At 39.3% G+C, this 20,506-nt stretch overlaps 1 protein-coding gene across 1 annotated transcript in view; it reads left to right on the forward strand.

Moving 5' to 3' along the window:
* The window catches only part of POLQ (polymerase (DNA directed), theta), a gene marked incomplete at its 5' end in the record, with an annotated part of 50,339 nt that overhangs the window by 11,894 nt on the left and 17,939 nt on the right, over window positions 1-20,506 (forward strand). The window contains 15 exons of the mRNA XM_009580228.1: window positions 350-494; window positions 592-738; window positions 1,824-2,036; window positions 5,357-5,499; window positions 6,954-7,158; window positions 8,066-8,208; window positions 10,620-10,813; window positions 11,132-11,256; window positions 12,773-13,016; window positions 13,817-14,454; window positions 14,917-16,292; window positions 16,488-16,977; window positions 17,441-17,584; window positions 18,204-18,400; window positions 19,845-20,085. Of these exons, the coding sequence (XP_009578523.1) occupies window positions 350-494; window positions 592-738; window positions 1,824-2,036; window positions 5,357-5,499; window positions 6,954-7,158; window positions 8,066-8,208; window positions 10,620-10,813; window positions 11,132-11,256; window positions 12,773-13,016; window positions 13,817-14,454; window positions 14,917-16,292; window positions 16,488-16,977; window positions 17,441-17,584; window positions 18,204-18,400; window positions 19,845-20,085 (4,645 nt within the window). The remainder of the gene's footprint in view (window positions 1-349; window positions 495-591; window positions 739-1,823; window positions 2,037-5,356; window positions 5,500-6,953; window positions 7,159-8,065; window positions 8,209-10,619; window positions 10,814-11,131; window positions 11,257-12,772; window positions 13,017-13,816; window positions 14,455-14,916; window positions 16,293-16,487; window positions 16,978-17,440; window positions 17,585-18,203; window positions 18,401-19,844; window positions 20,086-20,506) is intronic.

Genomic DNA, 20,506 nt, shown 5'->3' on the forward strand with positions numbered 1-20,506 from the left:
TTTGGGGCTCTTCTTGGTTCTTCCCCACTGCTGTTAGCCACAACATGGAGGTTTCCGTGATTTTTTTGTGCACTGTGCGGCCTTTATTCAGAAACGGATTTATGAAAGCCAGACGTAAAACCTTAGATTTATTCACGGGTGGGTCAAGGGCTGTCCTCAACAATGCGGTCATCTAGTGCTTGGACTTCCTAAAGCAAGACAGAAACTGAGATAACAGTGCTCCATCTTCTTTGTTTGCTCCTCTTTCTGACTTGAACTAGAAAATTCCTACTGTGACACAGAAGAATGACAGCATTTACAAACCCCATTCAGTGTGAGAGTGCATTGAAAGTATTTTGTCTTAATTCAGGGAGATGAAGACCATGTTGTGAGCCTGTGCTATGAGACTGTTTGTGATGGCCATTCAGTCCTGCTTTTCTGTCCATCAAAGACCTGGTGTGAGAAGCTGGCAGACGTCATTGCCAGGGAATTCTACAGTTTGCAACAGGCTGAGAGTAAGAGAAAAGTAGTTAATAGAAGACTGTAGTATGCACAGTGCCTTTAATGAAAATTAACTTTAGTAGAAACTATAAAAATATTTTCTCTCTCAAGGTTCTGCAAAAAACTCACCGCTTTCCCCAGTTGCTGTGGACAGAGAAGAGATTGATGAAGTTCTGGATCAGCTGAAGCGTTCTATCTCAGGCCTGGACTCTGTGCTCCAACGTACTTTGCCATGGGGAGTGGCATTTCATCATGCAGGTATTCCTGAATATCTTGGTCTTGAATTCTGTAGTGGTCAAGTCATATGGATTCTTTCTGGTGTAGTTACCAGCAATTTACCAATTACTTTTTGAAGCCTTCTGTAGTTTATGACTGAATTAAAATGCTTTGAGAATCTCACAGTTAGAGGTAAACTTGAAATTCTTTTATTGTGGCCAAAGACTTTAAGTCACTAATTGTTATGATAAATTTTCTCTCTGCTGTGTTGGATAACAGCAACTTTTTAAATACCACTTAAAATTTTTTTGTGATATGCCTGAAAAATTAGCTGATTTTCAACCCAAGCATTTTCAAGTTGTCCCTAAAGCTGCCAGAGTATTTCAGAACAATTTTCCTCAACTTAATACTAAAATAGATGAGTAAATAGAAGTAGTATAACAATGAAAGTAAAAATTAAAGGAGCATGTGCTGCAAATGCTTCTGGCTAGATCTTTTATTTCTTAATTAAGTAGGTAATAGTATATGTCACCTGTTGATCCACTGAGAGAAAGGACTGACTCTGGAAAAGAGAACAGTAGCTATGGCATTGAATGTGTAGGGGGAATAATTCCAAATGCTTACAGAGTGTGGATTTCTTTCTCGAGAATAAAATTGGCCTGAAGCCCTCAAGGAAATGTAGAAAGATACATATTAGACCTGTAACCTAGAATGGAAATAATGAAGAATGATTCCAGGGTCAGGATGGAAAATGACTAAATCCTAGTTCCCTACTGTGTTTGTTACATCCAGTTTTCTTCTTATTATTTTTTTTATTTCTTTATTTATTTACTTGCACTGCATGTGGATATATAGTAAATAGTTGTTCATCTTGCGTACAAGCACCTTAGAAAACCTAGTTGGTAACTATTGCTGTCAATTGAATAATGAAAACTTAATAGTGAATTTTTGCTTCCCTTACGGTTCAAAAGAAGTTAATTGAGGTAGTGTTGCGACTCTAGTTCCTAACACCAAATGGCGAATGTTCATTAAGTTTGTTTGTTCTTCCCCTTGCTTGACAGTAATATTATTAACTCTTAAATGCAGTCTCACCATTACTGGGTTTGCCAAAAGTCATCTCTCCTCAGGCCTTACTTTTGATGAAAGGGACATCATTGAAGGAGCCTTTCGCCAGGGCTTGATTAGAGTCCTAGCAGCAACCTCCACGCTCTCGTCTGGAGTGAATTTGCCTGCACGCCGAGTGATTATACGAACTCCCATGTTTGGTGGCAAACTGCTGGACATTCTCACTTACAAGCAGATGGCTGGAAGGGCTGGCAGGAAAGGAGTAGACACAGAGGGTAAGTAGAGGCTTTATTAACATTCTCCAAGAATGGTGTTAACCTGATTAAATCCAGGGCAGTGCTTTGCAATTAGCGACTAATCATGATGAATTCCTTTGGTATTCAGTATGATTAAGTTAATCAAGATGAATTTGTTTGGTATTAATGGAGTAAAAATTGTAATTCATAGGGGATTCTTTTCACTGCATGAGACTTACTTTGGTAAGTAACATGTCAGTTACTTCAGGAATGGGCTATTTTCTCCTTTGAATTCTTGTTAGCTTCTAAGGCTCTGTTCGTTTGCCTTAATTCTATGATCCATGGTCAGTTTACTAAAGTGTTTACAGTCTCAGTGAGAAAATTTACAGTAAACTCTCATTGGACAGGCCTAAAATATAAGAAATGCATTTAAAGTCTACAACCATAATTTGACAAACTTCTTCTGTTGTCTGAAGTTCTGATTTGGATTTCCTAAACTTAACTTAACCATAACTTTTATGGATCTTGAATGTGGTAATGCGACAGAGAGACACGGAAATATGAACAGTAGTTCATAGATAATATGGTGTCTTCATGCATACAGCGGCACTGATTGATGTTCAACAAAATAATCCTGCCTGTTATTTTAATTTGCAATAGAAATTTATCTTCATGGATGATATTTGGAAAAATTGTATTATACAAGTTTAAACACAATAGAAAATAAGAAGTTTGGACTCGATGATCTTAGAGGTCTTTTCCAACCTTAATGATTCTATGATTCTAACAGAAGCGGGAAGTGGGATTTGCCCTACTGATGGTTTGATTGGTGCTTGCTGGAATCCTGTGTAAGCAGACTGTTCTTACATACAACTTTCTATTTTTGCCAGAGTAGCATAGCAACAGGGCATTTTACAACCTATCTCTCTGTGAGGTATCCCTATGTGTTAAAGAAAAGGGCAGCTGCATGCTGTATTTTGAAATTTTCCAGACTTTGTCACTTGAGTGTAGCTGGCAGGTGTCAAATTACATTATTCCTTGAAGTTTCTTTTTTTTTCCCCTTCAAGTTACAATAATTAGTACCCTTTTTTGACAGTTCTGATGTGACTGTGTTTTGCACAGTAAGCAGTTGATTTTATGCTGATGAGCTTCATGAATGTACCATTTTTTTCCACTCCACAGAATCTTTTGGATGAGAACATAAAGCTACATTACCAGCTGCTCCTCTTTCACAGAGTAGGGAGACTGGAGGACAGCAACTTCAGCTGGAAAAAATGCCTTATGTGGATATGAAATTCAGCTGACAGACAGAAGATAAATGCTGTTGCATTGATTTCCTTCACTTCCCCCCTCCCCCAACATTGTAGTGTTGGGATTGTCTCAGGTTTTGATTTTTTAATTTTTTTTTTTTACTGATTTGATGGAAATTTAAAAACATAATTTTAGAAAATGAAATTGGATTATTTTTGCACTCATCAAAACTGTCATGTTCCCAAGGTGAAATAGGTAAAGCTGTTCAATATCACTGAACAAAACCTAGAAATATAATAGGCCCTTTTTTGCTTTTAATGGAGTTTGATGCCTAGATAGCCAGAGTCTTCTGGTGTTTGTCTAGTCTGATGCTAACCTAGACTTCCCCTCTCATCTGAAATGTTCAATAAGGGATCTTAGAACAGCTTAGTTCCCTTTTTCTTTTTTTTTTCTTTTTTTTTTTTTTTTTTTACTGTTTGCTAGGTTGCAGTATTTGGCTTTAAGTTCTCAGTGGGATCTTGGGAAATGGTTTCCCCCTAGTCTTGAATGACTGTCACATAATGTAGAGCCAAGCGGATACCCATCTTCTGTTAGATTTATCACACTGAAGAGTCAAAGTTTTCAGAGGGAATTATAGGTCACATCAGAACCCAAATACAAAATGACTGAACATTCTTTATTGCTAAGATTGAAATAAGATTTGCTTTCACAAAACAATGCTTACAGGCAGTTTATCTTCTGTACTCTCAGCTCTGATAAAAGTACATGGTCAACAGATGTCAAAAGTTTCACACATCCTCTGAGCATTTCTTTCATCCTGTAATTCATTTATGTAATCATTTTTAAGCTGTATTCAGTTACTCACCTACACTGCATTTTGGTATTTATTCTGTTCATTAAATTTAAGTGCAGTTGTGTTTTCATTGCCTCTGAAGTTGCTAATTACTGTAGCATTACCACGGCTATGGTTTTATCGTAATTTAACGTTCCTAGTATCTTAATAAGATACCCACTACCAAAATTACTTTGGTGTCCAGACTATGTGCACTTAAATCTTAACAAGTTATCATAAACTTATCATGATATTTACTGTCCAGCTAATCCAAATCTAATGCTCTCTTCTTAGTCAAAGGCAAGCTTGTCCTACCCATAATTCATTTATCCTGTGCCAATTGGCAAAGCTTCTAACTAGCTAGGTCTCCCAGGGACCTAGTTTCTCTGTAACAGCTTTGTTGAAAAAATGTCCTTTGTGTGACCACTGCATTTTCCATGGGTAGTCTGTACTATTATATCATTAAAGGAATTGGCCCATTATTTTTATTTTTGTTTCATGGCTCTGGGACCTTTCTTGTCTCCCACAGAATTTCAGTAGTTAGGGATTAATTTAACAATGTCTGACAGAGAATTTTAAGGTAAGATATATTTAGATGTACTTTCAGTGGAAACCATTCAGGATACTCAAGATTTTTTTTGTGTGTGTGTATATATATATATGCATATATGAAAGTTCAGAGAATGCATAGTTACTTAGATTAATAATGTTGGATTTCTGAATTACTTTAGTATCTGTGTTATTTTATTTCGGGAGTGGAAGCTGGTTGACTTAACACAAAGTGTCAAAGTGCTGTGCAGCTTTTATGTTTTCGTCTTGCTTTTGAAAATCTTTTCAGTTTAGTAATGTAGTGCAGAAGAAAAATTGATGTCACTGTATATTATAGTTCCAGTCAATTCCAGAACAAGAAGTGAGAGTGGTTCAGCAACAAAGCAGATGCAGAGAGAGGCTATGGAAGCCCTTAGCTGCTTTGGCAAGACCTTGACCAGCCTAACGTAACTTTGAAGTTTGTCCTGCTCTGAGCTTTTAGTTCTTAAGTATTATGCATCTGTGGAGTTCTTACATAGCAATGGATATACACTATTCAAGGTTGCAAAGGTTTTTATCTTCTTTTTTTTTTTTAATTCAGCTTTTTCAAAAACACCTGCAGTTTTCTATTCCAGTAATATGTCCTTGATGAGCTCTATGTAGCTATTACAGTGCTAAGATGCAATACTAAGGTCATTAATGTGGTTTGTTTGGGTTTTGTTTGTTTGTTTGTTTGTTTTTCCTATAGGTGAGAGCATTTTAGTTTGCAAGCCCTCAGAAAGATCAAAAGGAACTGCTCTACTTCAGGGATCTCTCAAGCCTGTTTGCAGTTGTTTGCTTAGAAGAGAAGGGGAAGGTGTTGCTTCTAGCATGAAAAGAGCAATACTTGAGGTACAGGACATGCGGAGAGGAATTAGAACTGTGCTTGCACTCTTGTAATTGTAGGATGGTTTCTTCTGTGACACCATCAAATGTTTTCTGTGCACTTTCTTTTTCTTCTGTTTCCTCCCTTGTCAAGCCAAGCAGCTTCAGAAGAAAATTAGTTGGGTCTGCCAGCTTGCTTCAGTATTCAGCATTTTGTTTGGTATGTTTCAGTCTCTGCTTCCTGCAGGTCAGGATGAGAGCACAGTCAAACGAGTTACTAAGCTTTGCTTTTGCATTTACATATACTCAAACTGCAGGCATAAATAAGTGTAATTCTTAAACTTCATGTGTGACCTCACAGTCTTAACTGGGAGATGCTTGTACATTACTGATTCCAGAGGCTTTGTAGACTGAATTAGGCCATAATGACATTTGTAGAACCTTGTAGAGTCCCTTGTTTCCCCCCTCAACTTACCTACCTCTTTTGCACAGAAATGATGGAAATTTTGTAAATACATTTTTAGTGAACAAACAGGTATGGTACCCCATTCTCTCCCTCTAGCCTGCTCTCCTCTGTAGGGTTCCTACAGGAATAAGAAGGGACCAAAAGGGTGTTATTCCACGGAGGTGAGCTTATCTCCTTTTCCAAAATTGCTTTTGGGCTTGAACTGAGCTTAGACTTTTTCAGTACAGTTCGTTTGCTGTACTATTCCTACCGTCTTTTGTGAAAACTGCTGTGATACTTAGCACTTGGTTGTGATTCCATAGATTTTGAATTTTTAGCAGACCAATGGAATTTCTAAATGCATTTTCCTACATAAGAGCTATCAAAAGATGGGGGTTTCTTTCTGGTGGTGTTGCTTTATAACGTAAAAAAATCCATTGAAACCATGAAATAAAGTTTTTGATTAAACACCTTGCTATCTCAAGGAAGACACACGCATGGAAATTACTCACAAGGAAAAAGCAGTTACGTGAAAAACAAAACGAAAACAAAATCCAAGGGGAAAAACATCACTCTTAATCAGGAAAGCAATGATGGGTTATAGCATTCACATTTATTAAGAGAAAACTTCAGTATGCTGAAGAGCCTTAGGAGAACTCCTCCTTCCTGGTTTGCTTTTTGTCTTCAGAAAATTGCGGTTTGTGCTCTAACCTTTTAAAAGTATTTCACAATGTTGGCTAAGCAAAATGCATAGGGCTAGTCTCAAATCTAAATTGCTACTATGTGTATGTCTGCTATCAAAATAAGATTTTATAATTCATTCTGTCGCGTAGCTTAGTTCTTACTTCTACCTAAGGTGTCTAACTTCTTGCCAAGAAAGGGCCTTAAAGGTTGGCAGTTGCTTTGCCTTATGTTCCTCTCTCGTACTGGTTCTTTAAAACTTAGATATCTGATGGATCAGTCTCTCTAATTCTCTGATCTGATGTTCCATCCTACTGCTTCTCTGGCGATATGAACAAGTAGTTTTCTTCAACAGATCATAGTGGGGGGAGTGGCCAACACTCCAGATGATGTGCAGACATATGCTTCTTGCACTCTTCTTGCATCCAGCTTGAAAGAAAGCAAGCGAGGAAATGAGAAAGCACAAGACAAAGCACAGACTGGACCTATTGAGGCTTGTGTGGCATGGCTGCTGGAAAATGAATTCATTCAGGTTCTGGACTCCAGCAATGATGCGAAAGGTAACATTGGTGTTTTTCCCAGTGATTGCAGTTAGCAGTTTTGAATCAGTAGATCTTCTGCAGCTGGGTAGCTGTTCAGTGTAACTTTATAATGAGGACTTCTGTGCATTTTTGTTTTTATTTTAAAGAATCGTGTATCAAGAATTCTTTGGCTTTCTAGAGGGTGTCTTTATACCTGCTTTAACATTTTTTGCATGCACGTGTTCTTCTTCGAAGGCCTTTCTCTGCACATCGCCTCTAAGACTGATGCATCCTAGTCTACAAATTCCCAAAATATCTTTAAACAAGGCATACTTCTACTACAGGATTTGTGCACGTTAGCTGTAGACTATGATTTTTGTCTTTCTGAAGAAGAACCAGTACGTTCTAAGAGAGTGCAAGTCTCTTTTAGAACTGCTTGGTGTACATGGTTGCAGTTTTCCCTATTTTGGCTATTTTCTTAAAATGGCTAAGGATGAGACTCTTACAGTAATAGTAAGAATCCCCATTACAGGTTAATTTGTATCTCTTTTTAAGAAAAGATGATAGGAGATATTTGGTGTACCTAAGAAAGAAATACTCAAAATGATCACTCCTAGGCAGCATGGCAGATGGGATTCTAGTGTTTTTTGTTCAAATAGCTATCGCAGCAGTTAGTCCGAGTAGTTAGAGGGATGCAAGCTTGTGATCTGACCTCTGAAAAAGGCTTGTTTAGACTTAGGCAAGTCTAAACCTTTTATTGTTTCCATTTTCCTGCCTTCAGAATGGAGAAATACGCTCTTTCTTCTTGAAAAAGCAGTTGGGAAAAGTTAGCAGAATTGATATCTATAAATACATTGCAACCTGAAAATGAGATATAAACTTGCACCTAAATGTTTCTCTATGTGTTTTTGGCTTTTCTGGTGTTTTTTTTTTTTTTTTAAAACAGCAAAGGTTTATCATCCAACACATCTTGGCTCAGCTACTCTTTCCTCTTCTCTTTCACCAACTGAAGCCATGGAAATCTTTGCTGACCTGCAGCGAGCTATGAAAAGCTTTGTTCTGGAGAACGATCTGCATATTGTCTATTTGGTAGGTTCCCCATTCTATGTTTTGTATTTTGTACTGCCAAAACTAAGGAAAGGAGAGAAAGCACAGTGCAGAGTTCTTGAGGGCTCCATGAACGTAGGGTTTTTTTTTGTGGTTTGCTTAGCTCATCCCTCATGAGGAAAAGTTTCTAAATTGATTGTTCTTCAGAACTAGTCTGTTCCCATATTGTGTAGGCATGTCCATCTAAGCCCATTTTTGTCACTCCTGACTTCGAAAGATTTCAGAACTTTGTAAGTTTTGGGTGTAGGATAATGGTTGAACACTTGGTTCATCAACATAATGGTTGATGAAACAAACTGTTTTTTTTTTTCTGTTTGGGATCAGCAGGCTGCATCTCAGATTACTTTTGGAGCCTCAGAAAACTTTTGAGGTTTTAGCATCTATTTTGCCTACAAAAAGCCTCAGAGAACTACACTGCTTTCTTCCTATGGGTGGGCCTCTCTTCAGTTCAGTAACAGTGAAATTCATCTCTGATTTAGTTTACTTGCCTGGTGATGCTGCCAGGGCTAAAGGAAGGAGTGTGATAAATCTTTTGAGGGGAAAGTGTCCCAAAGTTTGTTAAGATTTATGTGCACATACACTTAAAAAGCTAAGCGATGCTATTTAAGACCTTTGGAGAGGAAGCCATGAACCTGTGAAGATTAGGGAGGAAACAAGATGGAGTTGCAGTGAACATCTTAGGATTCGTGGCTGCCAGAGGCCCATCATGCAATCATCATCCAAAATTTGATAGTCGTCTTTAGCCTCCTTAAGTATAAAGTGTATTCTCTTTACCAGGCTGATAAATCAAAGGCGAAGTTTGGGCATTGTGTCTGAAAAAAAAGTTCACTCCAAGGAGAATATGCTTACTGTTACAGGAGTTGTTGAACTAGGGGACAGGGGGAGGCAAGAGATTGAGGGTGCCTGTCTCTGCTTGCTGTATTCATTAAGCTAGTTATTGGCTGACACTGATAGATTTTATTTTATTTTATTTTATTTTTACTAGTGTCCCATACGTACCCATATCTCTGTTTTAGAGGACCACATTATATTTTGTTTATTTCTACTAGGTAAGCTGGACTGGTTTGTGCCATGCACCAGTGAATTTTTTCCCTGCTTGCAACTCCAAAACAGGAAAAAAAAAAAGAGGATGAATTTTGTTCATGTTCTGGGGTAGACACAGCAATGGCAATATATTTTTTTACTCTGTACTTTTTAATTGTATTTAAATTGTATTTAAATCAAATACACTGTTGAATAAAATGTTTTTGAGATTCTCTTCCATTAAGCTAGCCTAAAATACTTTCTTGCAAGTCTGTTCATTTTCAAGGCTGAAGGTTTGTTTAGTTTTGGTGGTGTGTTTTTTGGGTTTTTTTGGGGGTTTTTTTGGGGTGTGTGGTTTTTTGTGGTTTTTTTTTTGGTGTTTTTTTTTTTTTTTTAAGAGTTGTTCTCCATGTGTTCCCTATGGGCTACAGGGAAGTTATCTGCTATAATGCTTTTTAATTCTCTTAGGCTTGAATCTTTTACTTGTGCAAATATGAGACTGAATTCCAAGATCTTGTATTTTAGGAAAGTTGATTGAAACAAATAAGTATTTGCTAGGCTAGGAAAAGAGTTTTCTTTAAAGAAAAAAAAAAAAACCAACAAAAAACCAACAAACAACAAAAGACAATCCCCCACCTTAACTCTTGTTCTTCTCAGCAGATGAAGGGGATATGGATGATTTACAACTACGTAGGCATCTGGTACTCTGTGTTATGTTAAATGTTCCCCAACAACTGTTAGTTATTTCAAAATAATTAATCTTGCAGTGTATCGATACAGATAGGAAGACATTTTGCCTCTTCATACTGAAACTGACTCTGTGTTGACTGAACGATAACAAATTGGTTTTCTGTCTGAAAGTGTGTGAATGCTCTGGATGCCTTTTTTGTTAGTGTTAATAAAAGCGGAGATTTCTTGTACTCCAGCTAAATGAAAGCTTCTGTGAGTTCTGGCAAAATCTATGTTCTGTCCTGCTTTATCAGATGCCGTGGCAGTGGTTAGTGTGGTTGCTAGTGGTTTTAAGAGGCTGATCGATATCTATTCTTTTTGTTAAAAAAATAATAGTTTTGTTATGTTAAAGGAGAATAAAAATCTTCTAGTGGCTTGGATTTAGGGAGCAATCTGATACAGATTCCAGGTTGTTTAATCATTAGAGTACCCATATGAGTCAGATCTCATCAGTACAAATATTAAAAAAACTAGGTTAGAAGAGCTTTTACTTTCTTCAGGGTACATGGTTATGACTCAGTGCCTCAGAGTAGTGCGTAGGATGCTCTAACCAAATTCTCTAGGCTGTATTTTTATTTACCCAGGGCTCTGTTCTGTTTGTTTCTCTGAAATATTTTTTTGCATTGTCTTATTTTCTTTAGATCACCCCAGTGTATGAGGATTGGACCACAATTGATTGGTACCAGTTTTTCTGCTTATGGGAGAAGCTGCCTGCCTCCATGAAACGTGTGGCCGAGCTGGTGGGGATTGAAGAAGGCTTTCTGGCTCGCTCTATAAAGGGCAAAATCATAGCTAAAACAGAGAAACAGCATAGACAAATGGCCATCCACAAAAGGTAGCCACAAATGGGTGTGAATGTGCAAAGACTAGAAGCTGTAACACGTGGAGGGGACAGGCTCCGTGTCTGTTTTCAGGAACTGGCTCTCTTGCTGAGTGAGCTGATAGCTCAGAGAACCTGGACCTGGTCTGCTCTGGACTGAGAACACTGCTGGCACAAGATGTTTGTGCTGATGTTTTTGGAAGCCATCTTCCCTGCTTCTTTTGTGTGCTATGCGATAGTACCATTCTGTCCTATGCTGTCACAGTGCATTTTGCCATGTACACTAACGTGCCCTGGATGATGATTTTATTTCCATGTATACTTTTTCTACAGGTTTTTCACCAGTCTTGCCCTTGTGGATTTAATCAGTGAGGTTCCCTTAAAGGATATGACCAAGAAATACGGATGTAGTCGTGGCCAACTTCAATCCTTGCAGCAGTCTGCTGCCACCTATGCGGGTGAGTTGTTTGGGCAAAAAACCCTCAGGAGTCTGAGGCTAGTCTGTTTTCTTTCCTTCTATATATGGGGGTAAGACAGCCGCAGTGTGGTACTAACAACTATCAGTCTTGTAAAACCACTTCCAGCTTTATAGCTTATAATCTGTGGTTGCCCCTGCTTTGAGATGGAACCACAGAGTGTGCTGTGGGAAGGGAGCCAGCTAAGTGGAATTAAGCAGTGCTGTAGCATGCTGAGGTCTGTGGAAATCATCTGTGTACTGTGCAGGAATATATTTTGTTCAATACTAAGTATGGAAATTAAGTACAAATCCGTTCTGAAGCTTTGCTCTATCAGGAAAGAGTACCTTTCAGCATGGGTAAAGTTTGGGGTCTCTAAGACTTGGCATGAGTTTCTCCTGGTTGCAAAGTTAATTGGCCAGAAAGTATAAGTTTATAGTTTTCAAAACAGAGTGAGTAGTTTCTGGGTCATTTATCACCAGATAACAAGAGGTCAGATAGCTGTCACCTTTAACTTAACTTCCTTAAGAGGGCTGTGTCGGAGTAGAAGTAACAGCCCATCCTGTGACTGAGATTTTTTTTTTTTTTCTATTGCCTAAATCCTCAATTACTCCGTAAGTGGGTCTTCAATTTTTAAGACAGTTTTAGCTCAACTTGCGAAACCCTATGTGTGGGTTGCAGCATGAGTCAAAACCCCAAAATGAAAAGGTCATGCCAACTGATGCAGAGTAGTTCAAATTCATTCTGGTGGTATAAATAACTTTTTGTTGTAGCAGTTTCATAATTCTCTATTCCCTGTGTTAATCATTTTCAGCAATCAGGTAGATCAGTGCAGGAACAAAAGTAATTTGGGAAGTAAAATGAACTGTTGACATGACAGAGAGTTAAGAGATATGATACAAGTTGTAGTCTATAATCACTATAAAAATAGTGAGGGATGCCATGTCTTCCAGTTATTTTCATATTCTGTAGATGCAATGTGTGAGTAATAAACTGTCTTTCCCTGCTCTTTTCCTTCTCCCATGTGTTGGGGAGTGCAGTTATAGCCTTTATCACAGGCTTTGCTACCTCCTGTGGTACTCTCAGTAACTGAAGTTCTGCAGACCAAGTTCTGATCTTACGGACATCAGTGCCGGCTTTCCTCAAAGATCTGTGGCTTCTTTTAGTGCCTCTCATCACTATTTTTTCTGTCTTCTTTTCTTCAGTGTGTTTGGCTCGTAAGAATCCTGTTACAGGATATGCATGTGCTTCACACTTTCAAGATTAGCGTCTTTGGAAAAGCACTTGTTATTCAGAATTTCTACCTCACCACTGATAAACACAGTTAATTCTAGATTAAGTTGAGTTCTGTGAGACCAGCTCCCAGTCATAGTTATGATAAACATGAGTTAGTTTCTATAAGTAATGGGAAAGTGAGAAATGTAAAGTGAATGCCTGTTCAGATGAGGGGGGAAAAATGGATCCAGCGTAGTAGAACTGGAGCTGGAGTTAAAACATTGATATAACTTCTGTGTTCCAGGAATGGTAACGGTTTTCTGTAATCGACTGGGCTGGCACAACATGGAGCTGTTGCTCTCTCAGTTCCAGAGCCGCCTCACTTTTGGGGTTCATAGGGAGCTTTGTGACCTGGTACGAGTGTCTTTGCTGAATGCACGTTGTGCTAGGATGCTTTACAACGCTGGCTTTGTCACAGTGGCTGATCTTGCTAAAGCCAGTCCTGATGATGTGGCAACTGCTCTGAAGAATTCAGTACCATTCAAAAGGTGAGAAATCAGTAAGTCTAGAAGTCAAGTAAAGGAGTTTGTAATGTGAAGAATTACAGGATGAAACCTGTAATTAAATCTGGCAACCTTTTGGGACTTGGTGCCAAACGTTAGTTAGAAATAACTTGTAGGTCTCTGTGACTGATCACAATCATTACATGATTATTTTGAAATTAATAGAAGCATCTTTTATTTGCAGCATGAGTTTGTGAGACCTAAATTTTCTTCTTGTTCCTCTTTTCAATGCACTGTTTAGTCCTGGGTGAATTGCTAATGCTTTCTGGAGACCTTTTGCTGCCTCTGAAAGGCAGCTCCACTATATGATCAAATGAGTTGATGATTTATTACTGTATATCATTTGAGATTCTCTTATGATTTTCATGTTAGTGCAATGACAAGCTTCCTTGATCAAGTACCTGTCGGACTGTGCCATGATACCTATCTGGTTCATGCTCATGTTTCCTTTCTTTGGAAAACAGTGCATGGAGGATTGATTCATACCTGGATCTTGCCCTAGTAGAGAGTTTGGACTTCTCTGGGGTACATGTTTGGACACAGAAACCTGGGAATGCTTCTGGGGTATGCAGCCAGTAATATCTTTCATCGACATCAATTCTCATACAGAAAACTGAAATAGTTATTTCCTATTAAGTGCAATGTGTTTTGGATATAGTGCTTCTTTGAAGCTACGAAGCTGTGAAGCTAATTGAAATGGGAGCGGAGCAGAATAGTGCCAGCTCCTTGTGTCGTTTGTTATTTTCTGCATGAATGTTTACATCTGTCTGTTACCTTTCCCATAGTGTTCGTAGGGCTGTGGATGAAGATGAAGAATCAGCAGAGGAGCGTCGGACTGCGCGCAGCATCTGGATGGCTGGAATGAAAGGCTTAACCGAAAGAGAAGCAGCTTCCCTCATTGTGGAGGAAGCCAGGGGACTTCTCCAGGAGGATTTGGCACTGATGGGAGTGCAATGGAACCCAGAGTCTCTTCTCGAGTCTGATACATCCTCTATGATGAGCAGTGAGTCAGAACTGGAACACAGACTAGGCAGATCAAATGGAGAGCAGTCTTCTGAGTCTTCTACGGCGTTAAACAAAAAAGGGTGTAGAGTTCAACATTGTAATGGCCTTGGTTCTCAGACTGGAAACTTATCAAATATTAAAAAGGGATATAAAAGGAGACTAAGCGGTAGTACAGAAAACTCCAGATTTGAGTGTGAAGTCCCAGGCAGGAGACAGGCTCGAGCAGAGGAAGGCAGTGATGATATTGTGTACAGTGCTAGAAAACGGCCAACTATGTGCAGAGATAATGAAAATGTAGCAGGAATTTCTCTGGTCAAAACCAAGATGGATTCCAGGAGAGCAATTCCAGAACTCCCTACTGAACAAGGGAAAACGCCAACATTGAGAACAAAGTCTTCAGCCTCTAGATTGATAAAAAGTACGGACATGCATTTAAACCGGACTAGGAACAAAAATACTGCTTCAAAACTGCAGAGGTCACTTCTTGAAGATTCAAATATGCTTAGCATAGACGTACAAAAGCCACCTGCTTTCCACCCCACCATCTCTAAAGATTTTTTTTTTTCAGACCAAAATAATAAGGAATTTATGGAAACAGGGTCTATAACTCATAAAGTCGCAAATTCTGTACAGATGGGGGAAATTAATCTTGGGAGGAAATATAAAATGGAAGGATTATTTACAGAGCCTACCACCACTAATGAAGGCATGCCTAAGGGGAGAGCATGTTTTCAGGCACCTGTTACATTGCAGGGTACTCCACACATCAATGTGGAGACCCATAATATTGTAGAAAGATTGTTAATACCTAGTAGTGCTAGGACACAGAGAAATGAAAATACCAATGATAAGCAGAATAAAATTAATAAAATGCAAACAGATGCTAGCTGTGCTGAGGTGATGATTGGTAAGCAGCAGATGGCTGTAGACACAGATCACTGTAACGTAACTGCTAGCTGCTCTAGAAGTGGACACGTCCATAGTGGCAGCAGGATACGGAAGCCTGTGCATTTTTGTCCTGCTGAGGATATATCCTGCCATATTCAGATTCAGAATGGTGGCAAAAATGGGAGCGAAAAGCCTAATGGAATATTGTTACAAGCTGGAGCACTGCAGAAAGCCAGCAGTCATCTTAAGGATTTTCTGAAAGACACTCTAGTAAAATCCAGAGGCGTTTGCAATGCAGATGATGTTCAGAATGGTTCATCCTCTGATCAGTTTTCTGACTCTAGGGACTTTGAAGATAGCTTCCAGTTGGATACTCAAACTGAGATGATAATAAAACAGGAGGGAGCAGCTGGAATCACAGGACAGCAGGGAATACAAGGTTCAGAGCTGGCAGCAATACCACGGCAGGAAATCTCCAAGAAACTAAGCACTTCACGGACTGAGAATGCTACTGATGAAAGGCTGGCTGCAACAGTTAGGAAACTGGGCTTATCGAGTCTTATCACAACACATAACATTACAAAAAACACAGCTCAGCACTGCAGTAATAAAGTTTTGGAGTCTGGAGGCCATAATTTACAGCCTGTAGCGAAGGAAATAAAATCTGCACCTTGCCTTAAAGAAACCGATTTCTCAGTGACCGACTCCCAGCTACACAGTTTTCTACAAGATTACCAGACCCAAAGTTCAGAGAGTGTGTCTAAAGACTCTAGTAAAGCAACCTCCCATTTTGATAGGGAGCACATTGTACAAGTAGAATGCCACCCTGTCCCTGAAACAAGCCTGAATATGAGTGATAGCTTGCTGTTTGATGATAGCTTTAGTAATGTCAGTGACCTTTCAGCTGTTCACATCACAGAAGCTGACAGAAAGGACCCTGTGGAGAAGCAAGAGGCTTTGCTTCCTCCAGATGGTCTTTTGCAGAACCTAAGACCTGTTCAGAATAAATTTGATGTCAGTAGCAACCAGAAAGAGCATGAGAATCCTGCGCAGTGTGATGTTGTGTCTCTAGCATTCTCTGATCTAATAGCTGAAGTTTTAGATCATGCAAATTCCCCATCTTTTTTGGAAGATCTTCCTTCTACACTTCATGGTCAGCCAGGATTAAGAAACCCAGTGATTTGTAACAATGTCTGCAGACCAAAGGAATTAGTAGGAGATCAAGGTGAAAAGCTCCAGAGAAGCCAGCAAGCTTTAGACAAGAAAACCCATCCAGTGGTGTGGACTGAACACTCGTTTGAACTAAGCCCAGGATTGCAGGATGTATTAGACAAATGGCCTAGTCCCTCAGGCACTGAATCGGTTTCAGTAAGCTCCTGTTTGAAAGGAAAGTTAGTTGCTCCTGGTGTTAATCAAGAGCCAGATCCAGTCTTTGAATCTGACTGTTGTCAGCCAGAGCCTTTGCCCACTTGCCAGGATTTAAAAAGCTCTTTCAAGGTTAAAGAAAACAAAATGGAAAACTTGAATCTTCAGAAAACAGACTGCGTAACACTTCCACTCAAGGGAAGCAACAGAACATCCTGTCCTCCACCAGATAGTAATAACGGGTTTATTCCTCCAACACCTCCCAAAGAGCTTTTTCCAAGGAGTTCCGTTTCTCTCTCTGTGAAATCTGCAAGGAAGAGACAAGTCGCCTGCGTGAATGAAGGGCAGCTGATTGAGCCACTGCAGAATAGCAAGGGCAATGCAGAGCAGCAGGTAAAAACACTCCAGGTCAATCCTGGGAGTGTAGACCCAATTGAGACTGATGAGATAAAAGATGATTCCACTATAGACCAAGGCTTTTCACTGCAGCTATCTCAGGATGTTTTTCCACTTGTTCCCTTAAGTGCTGAAAGTTTCACTATTATTGATGTAGCAAGCGACAAAGCACTTTTCCAGACTTTTGTTGCAGAATGGAAGGAGAAAAGCAGATTCTCCATCTCAGTGGCATGCGAAAGAACAAAATGTCTTTTGTCTCCCAAATCAACGATTGGTGGCAAATTCAAAAAAGGTCAGTTCTGTGTTCAGCGCATTATTTTGTGAACAGCAGGGTGGCATCTTCAGCTTAAAGCAGGAGTGGAGAAGGAAAGGGTTTGCAAAAAAGGAGGGAAATTACTGATACTAATTGAATATTGTCAGTCTCAGTAAAGCAAAGGAGCTGAGTGGTAGTAGAGGATGGAGAATTAGTGTCAAGCATTTCATTGGTAGGTCTTTGGTGATAGTAATGAAGTGTTAGCATATGATATATGGGTGTTTCTGTTAAGAGAAAGTTTTGCTATTTTAAACATGTTTGGTTTTGGGGTTTTTTTCCCCAGAAGAAACACAGATTTTTCTCCCTATAGATAAAAATGAAAGTATATATTAACTTTTAAGAAATTTAGGCTCAACTGTATGTATTTACATTTTCAGGATCCAAACTCTTCTGTATTTATGGATACCATTTTGTAATTGTAACTTAAAAATTATTCCTTTAGTAAGTTCTCCTCAGTGGATGCAAGTTAAAGATGACGGATTTCCTGTCCAAGGCTACGAAGACATCTTGGTAGTTGGACTGGCAGTATGTTGGGGTGGAAAAGATGCCTACTATATCTCTCTGCAGCAGAGACAAGACCAGACTGGTAAGTGAGCAGACAGGCTGTGCTCTGTTACATGTCACTGCATTTCAAGAAAGTACCTTCAGCAGATAGGTTCTTGGAAGTGTTTTAAGTGTCCCAAACCCAGCTCAGTTGTGTGGTGGAGTGATTTAGCCATATTATTCAGCAGTCTTAAGTGTTGGACACCCTTGAACATGTTGCTGTGGATACATTTATGCTGCTATATAATGCCAGGTAGCTGGCTCAAGCACTGGACTGCTGAGCATGCATATTGCTAAAATGTTAGCTTACTCCCATGTTCTCTTTAGCTTACTTGCTTTTCTCTTTCAACCTCTTCCAATTTTTGCTCTCCAGAACAAATCTGACACTTGAATGCTGAACATAACCCAATCTGTGCTACATGGGCTCATGGCTAGGGTTTGATTCCTGGCTCTCCTTTGTTTAGTAGTACAGACACAGCATATTGCTTTTGGGATCCTTGTCTGGTTTGATAAAATATATAATATTGGTATAGATTGTTATTTGTTCACAGTCCAACTGTAGTTTTTGTGCTTTAGGTGATTGCATTCAAGGTTTTTCTCTTGCCTTTCTTATGACAGCAGTGGGTAAAAAGATGATTTTTCGCTTGTATTTCCTGCCTTAGAAATCAGTATGAGTTTGGCACCGCCACCTTTGGACAAAAACCTGTCTGTAACAGAGAGACTGTATCATCTGCAGCTGTACCTGCAGAAGAAGCCCAAGCAGGAGCGCTCACTTGTTGTGTATAACTTCATTCAGCACTACAAGACTCTGGTGATGGCTTGTGGCATCTCCTTGGAAGGAAGTTTTGAGGACCCAAAGGTTTGCAGGATTAAGAAATCTAGCTTGGGTAAAACTGCTAGTTTAAACACACTAGTAGAACGACAGGAGTACCTTCTGGTGCTTTCCTTCTGTTATTTAGATTTGAATATGCACACCTGTCAGGGGGTTTAGTGAAACTTTCTTCCAGTGGGAAATGTAGAACAGTACTTAGAGGAGAGTTCTTTCGCTATGTGTGTTCATGGTGCCTGCAAGAGAAACAGAGCAGGTTCAGTGATAGGTTAACACATTAATCTTTCACGCCTGATTTCTTGGGTGGGGAGGATGAGTTTAAATCTCTCCCCTGTCCCAGGGGAGCTGAACTCTTGTTTTGTTGCTGTAAGAAGCCTGGGACTAAAATGTCGGAAGTGCTTCTGGTCAGATTATCGATTCTGAGAGCAGAAGGCTTTGTAAGCAAAAGATTTACCTGCTATGTGTATGGACCACCTTGCTACCACTATTTTCTCAAAATGAAACAAAGTTTACATGTGATTTCAAAAGGTTCTCGAGTACCATTTGTAACTCAAATGAAACACTAGAAAGAGGTAAAAGCGCCTTCTTGTCCTTGTTAGGAAAAGCTCTAGATGCATAGAAATTTCTGCTGTTGATTTTTAAAGCTTGCATCATACATCCTGGAGTAGCATCCTGGCAATGTTAAAGTCTGCAGGGAAGTAGCTAAGCTGTTCAACACAAGGACAAACTTAGCTTTTCGTACCAATGCATAGTTTTAGGATAAAATTAAAGAGCAATGAAAGTAGAACCTTTCCCTGCACTATTCCATGTATTAAATGGAGCCTTACTCATACTTGTTCATTTTACTGATGCAATGAATATATACATGCATACACACACCCCCACACATCCGTACTTATATATGTGGTTTTTACCTTCTGCTTGCATGGCAGAGACAATGCAGAAAACTGTGTTTCATCCTATTTTGACACAAGAAGTTGAAATATAGCTATAAGTGAAATTGCTTTGAAGACAGTGGGAGGTATGAGGCTCACCGAGAATAAAATTTGCCTTGCTGAATTCTTGGTGCTAGTGCTGATGTGCAAAAAAAATAGGAGAGCTCAGTTTGACTAATATTCTAGATCAATAGCAAGTTCTGATTTTTACAAAGTCAGATCCTGATATTCATATTTAATCCCCTTTGTGTTAGCTTTAAAACCTGAGGACAACGCTTTGAGATGTGTTTAGTTGACAGAGGGTAAGGTTTTCAAATGTGCAGAATTAACTTTGAGTGAGAATGAAGCTTTTCAGTGACTTATGCCCTCTCGAAGGTTTTATCTGAAGTCATGTAACATTTCCACAAATTATTCCACTCTGCCTGCCAAATCAAGAAAAATAATCTGCCCTATAACCTTGCATTAACTCCCAGTTAAATATTTACATTATATTATGACTAAATTGGAAAAAAGGTCTCACGGATGTCTTCCTTTTTAAGGTTGCATGTTGGCTGCTTGATTCTGGCTCTAAGGAACGTACACTTCACAACATGGTGACTAACTTTCTCCCCAACGAGTTACCTCTACTGGAAGGGGTAGGCACCGGCCAAGGTGTGCAGAGCCTGGGGCTTAGTGCCAGCGGAGATCATTCTGGGCGGTACAGAGCAGCAATAGAGTCTGTGCTTGTCTTCAGTGTCATGAACCAACTCCATAATGAATTACAGAAGGAAAATCTGACAGGTAAAGAGAGCTCCTCCACTTGGGGACAAAGATGGAGAGTAAAGGTAGCTGTGTTACCACAGCTGAATGATCGGTGGAGAAGAGAGGAGATTTGGAAGTTCTTATCTAAGTATATTCTGTGGCAAAATGCTGATTTGTTTAAAAAAAAAAGATGGAACTTCCCTTGGACTACATCTGTTTTGTCAAAAATTTGAATTAAATTTTAAATTAAAATATAATTGCTATATCCCAAATACCCACCAGTTCCATTGGTTAAGGCAATAGCAGAGTCTATTTTAAGTCTCTGAATCAAGCAGATCTTTACCTCCCAGGTGAGTACCCTCGCCATTCTGAGGGGGCTTGTGAGTCTGTCTGGTTTCTTATGAACGTTTTCAAAAGCTTTTGCATTTCCTTGTCAGAAGCAATCCTCAAATGTTTTCTG

This window comes from Fulmarus glacialis, unplaced genomic scaffold, assembly GCF_000690835.1.
Source record: "Fulmarus glacialis isolate BGI_N327 unplaced genomic scaffold, ASM69083v1 scaffold20956, whole genome shotgun sequence".
Classification (NCBI taxonomy): domain Eukaryota; kingdom Metazoa; phylum Chordata; class Aves; order Procellariiformes; family Procellariidae; genus Fulmarus; species Fulmarus glacialis.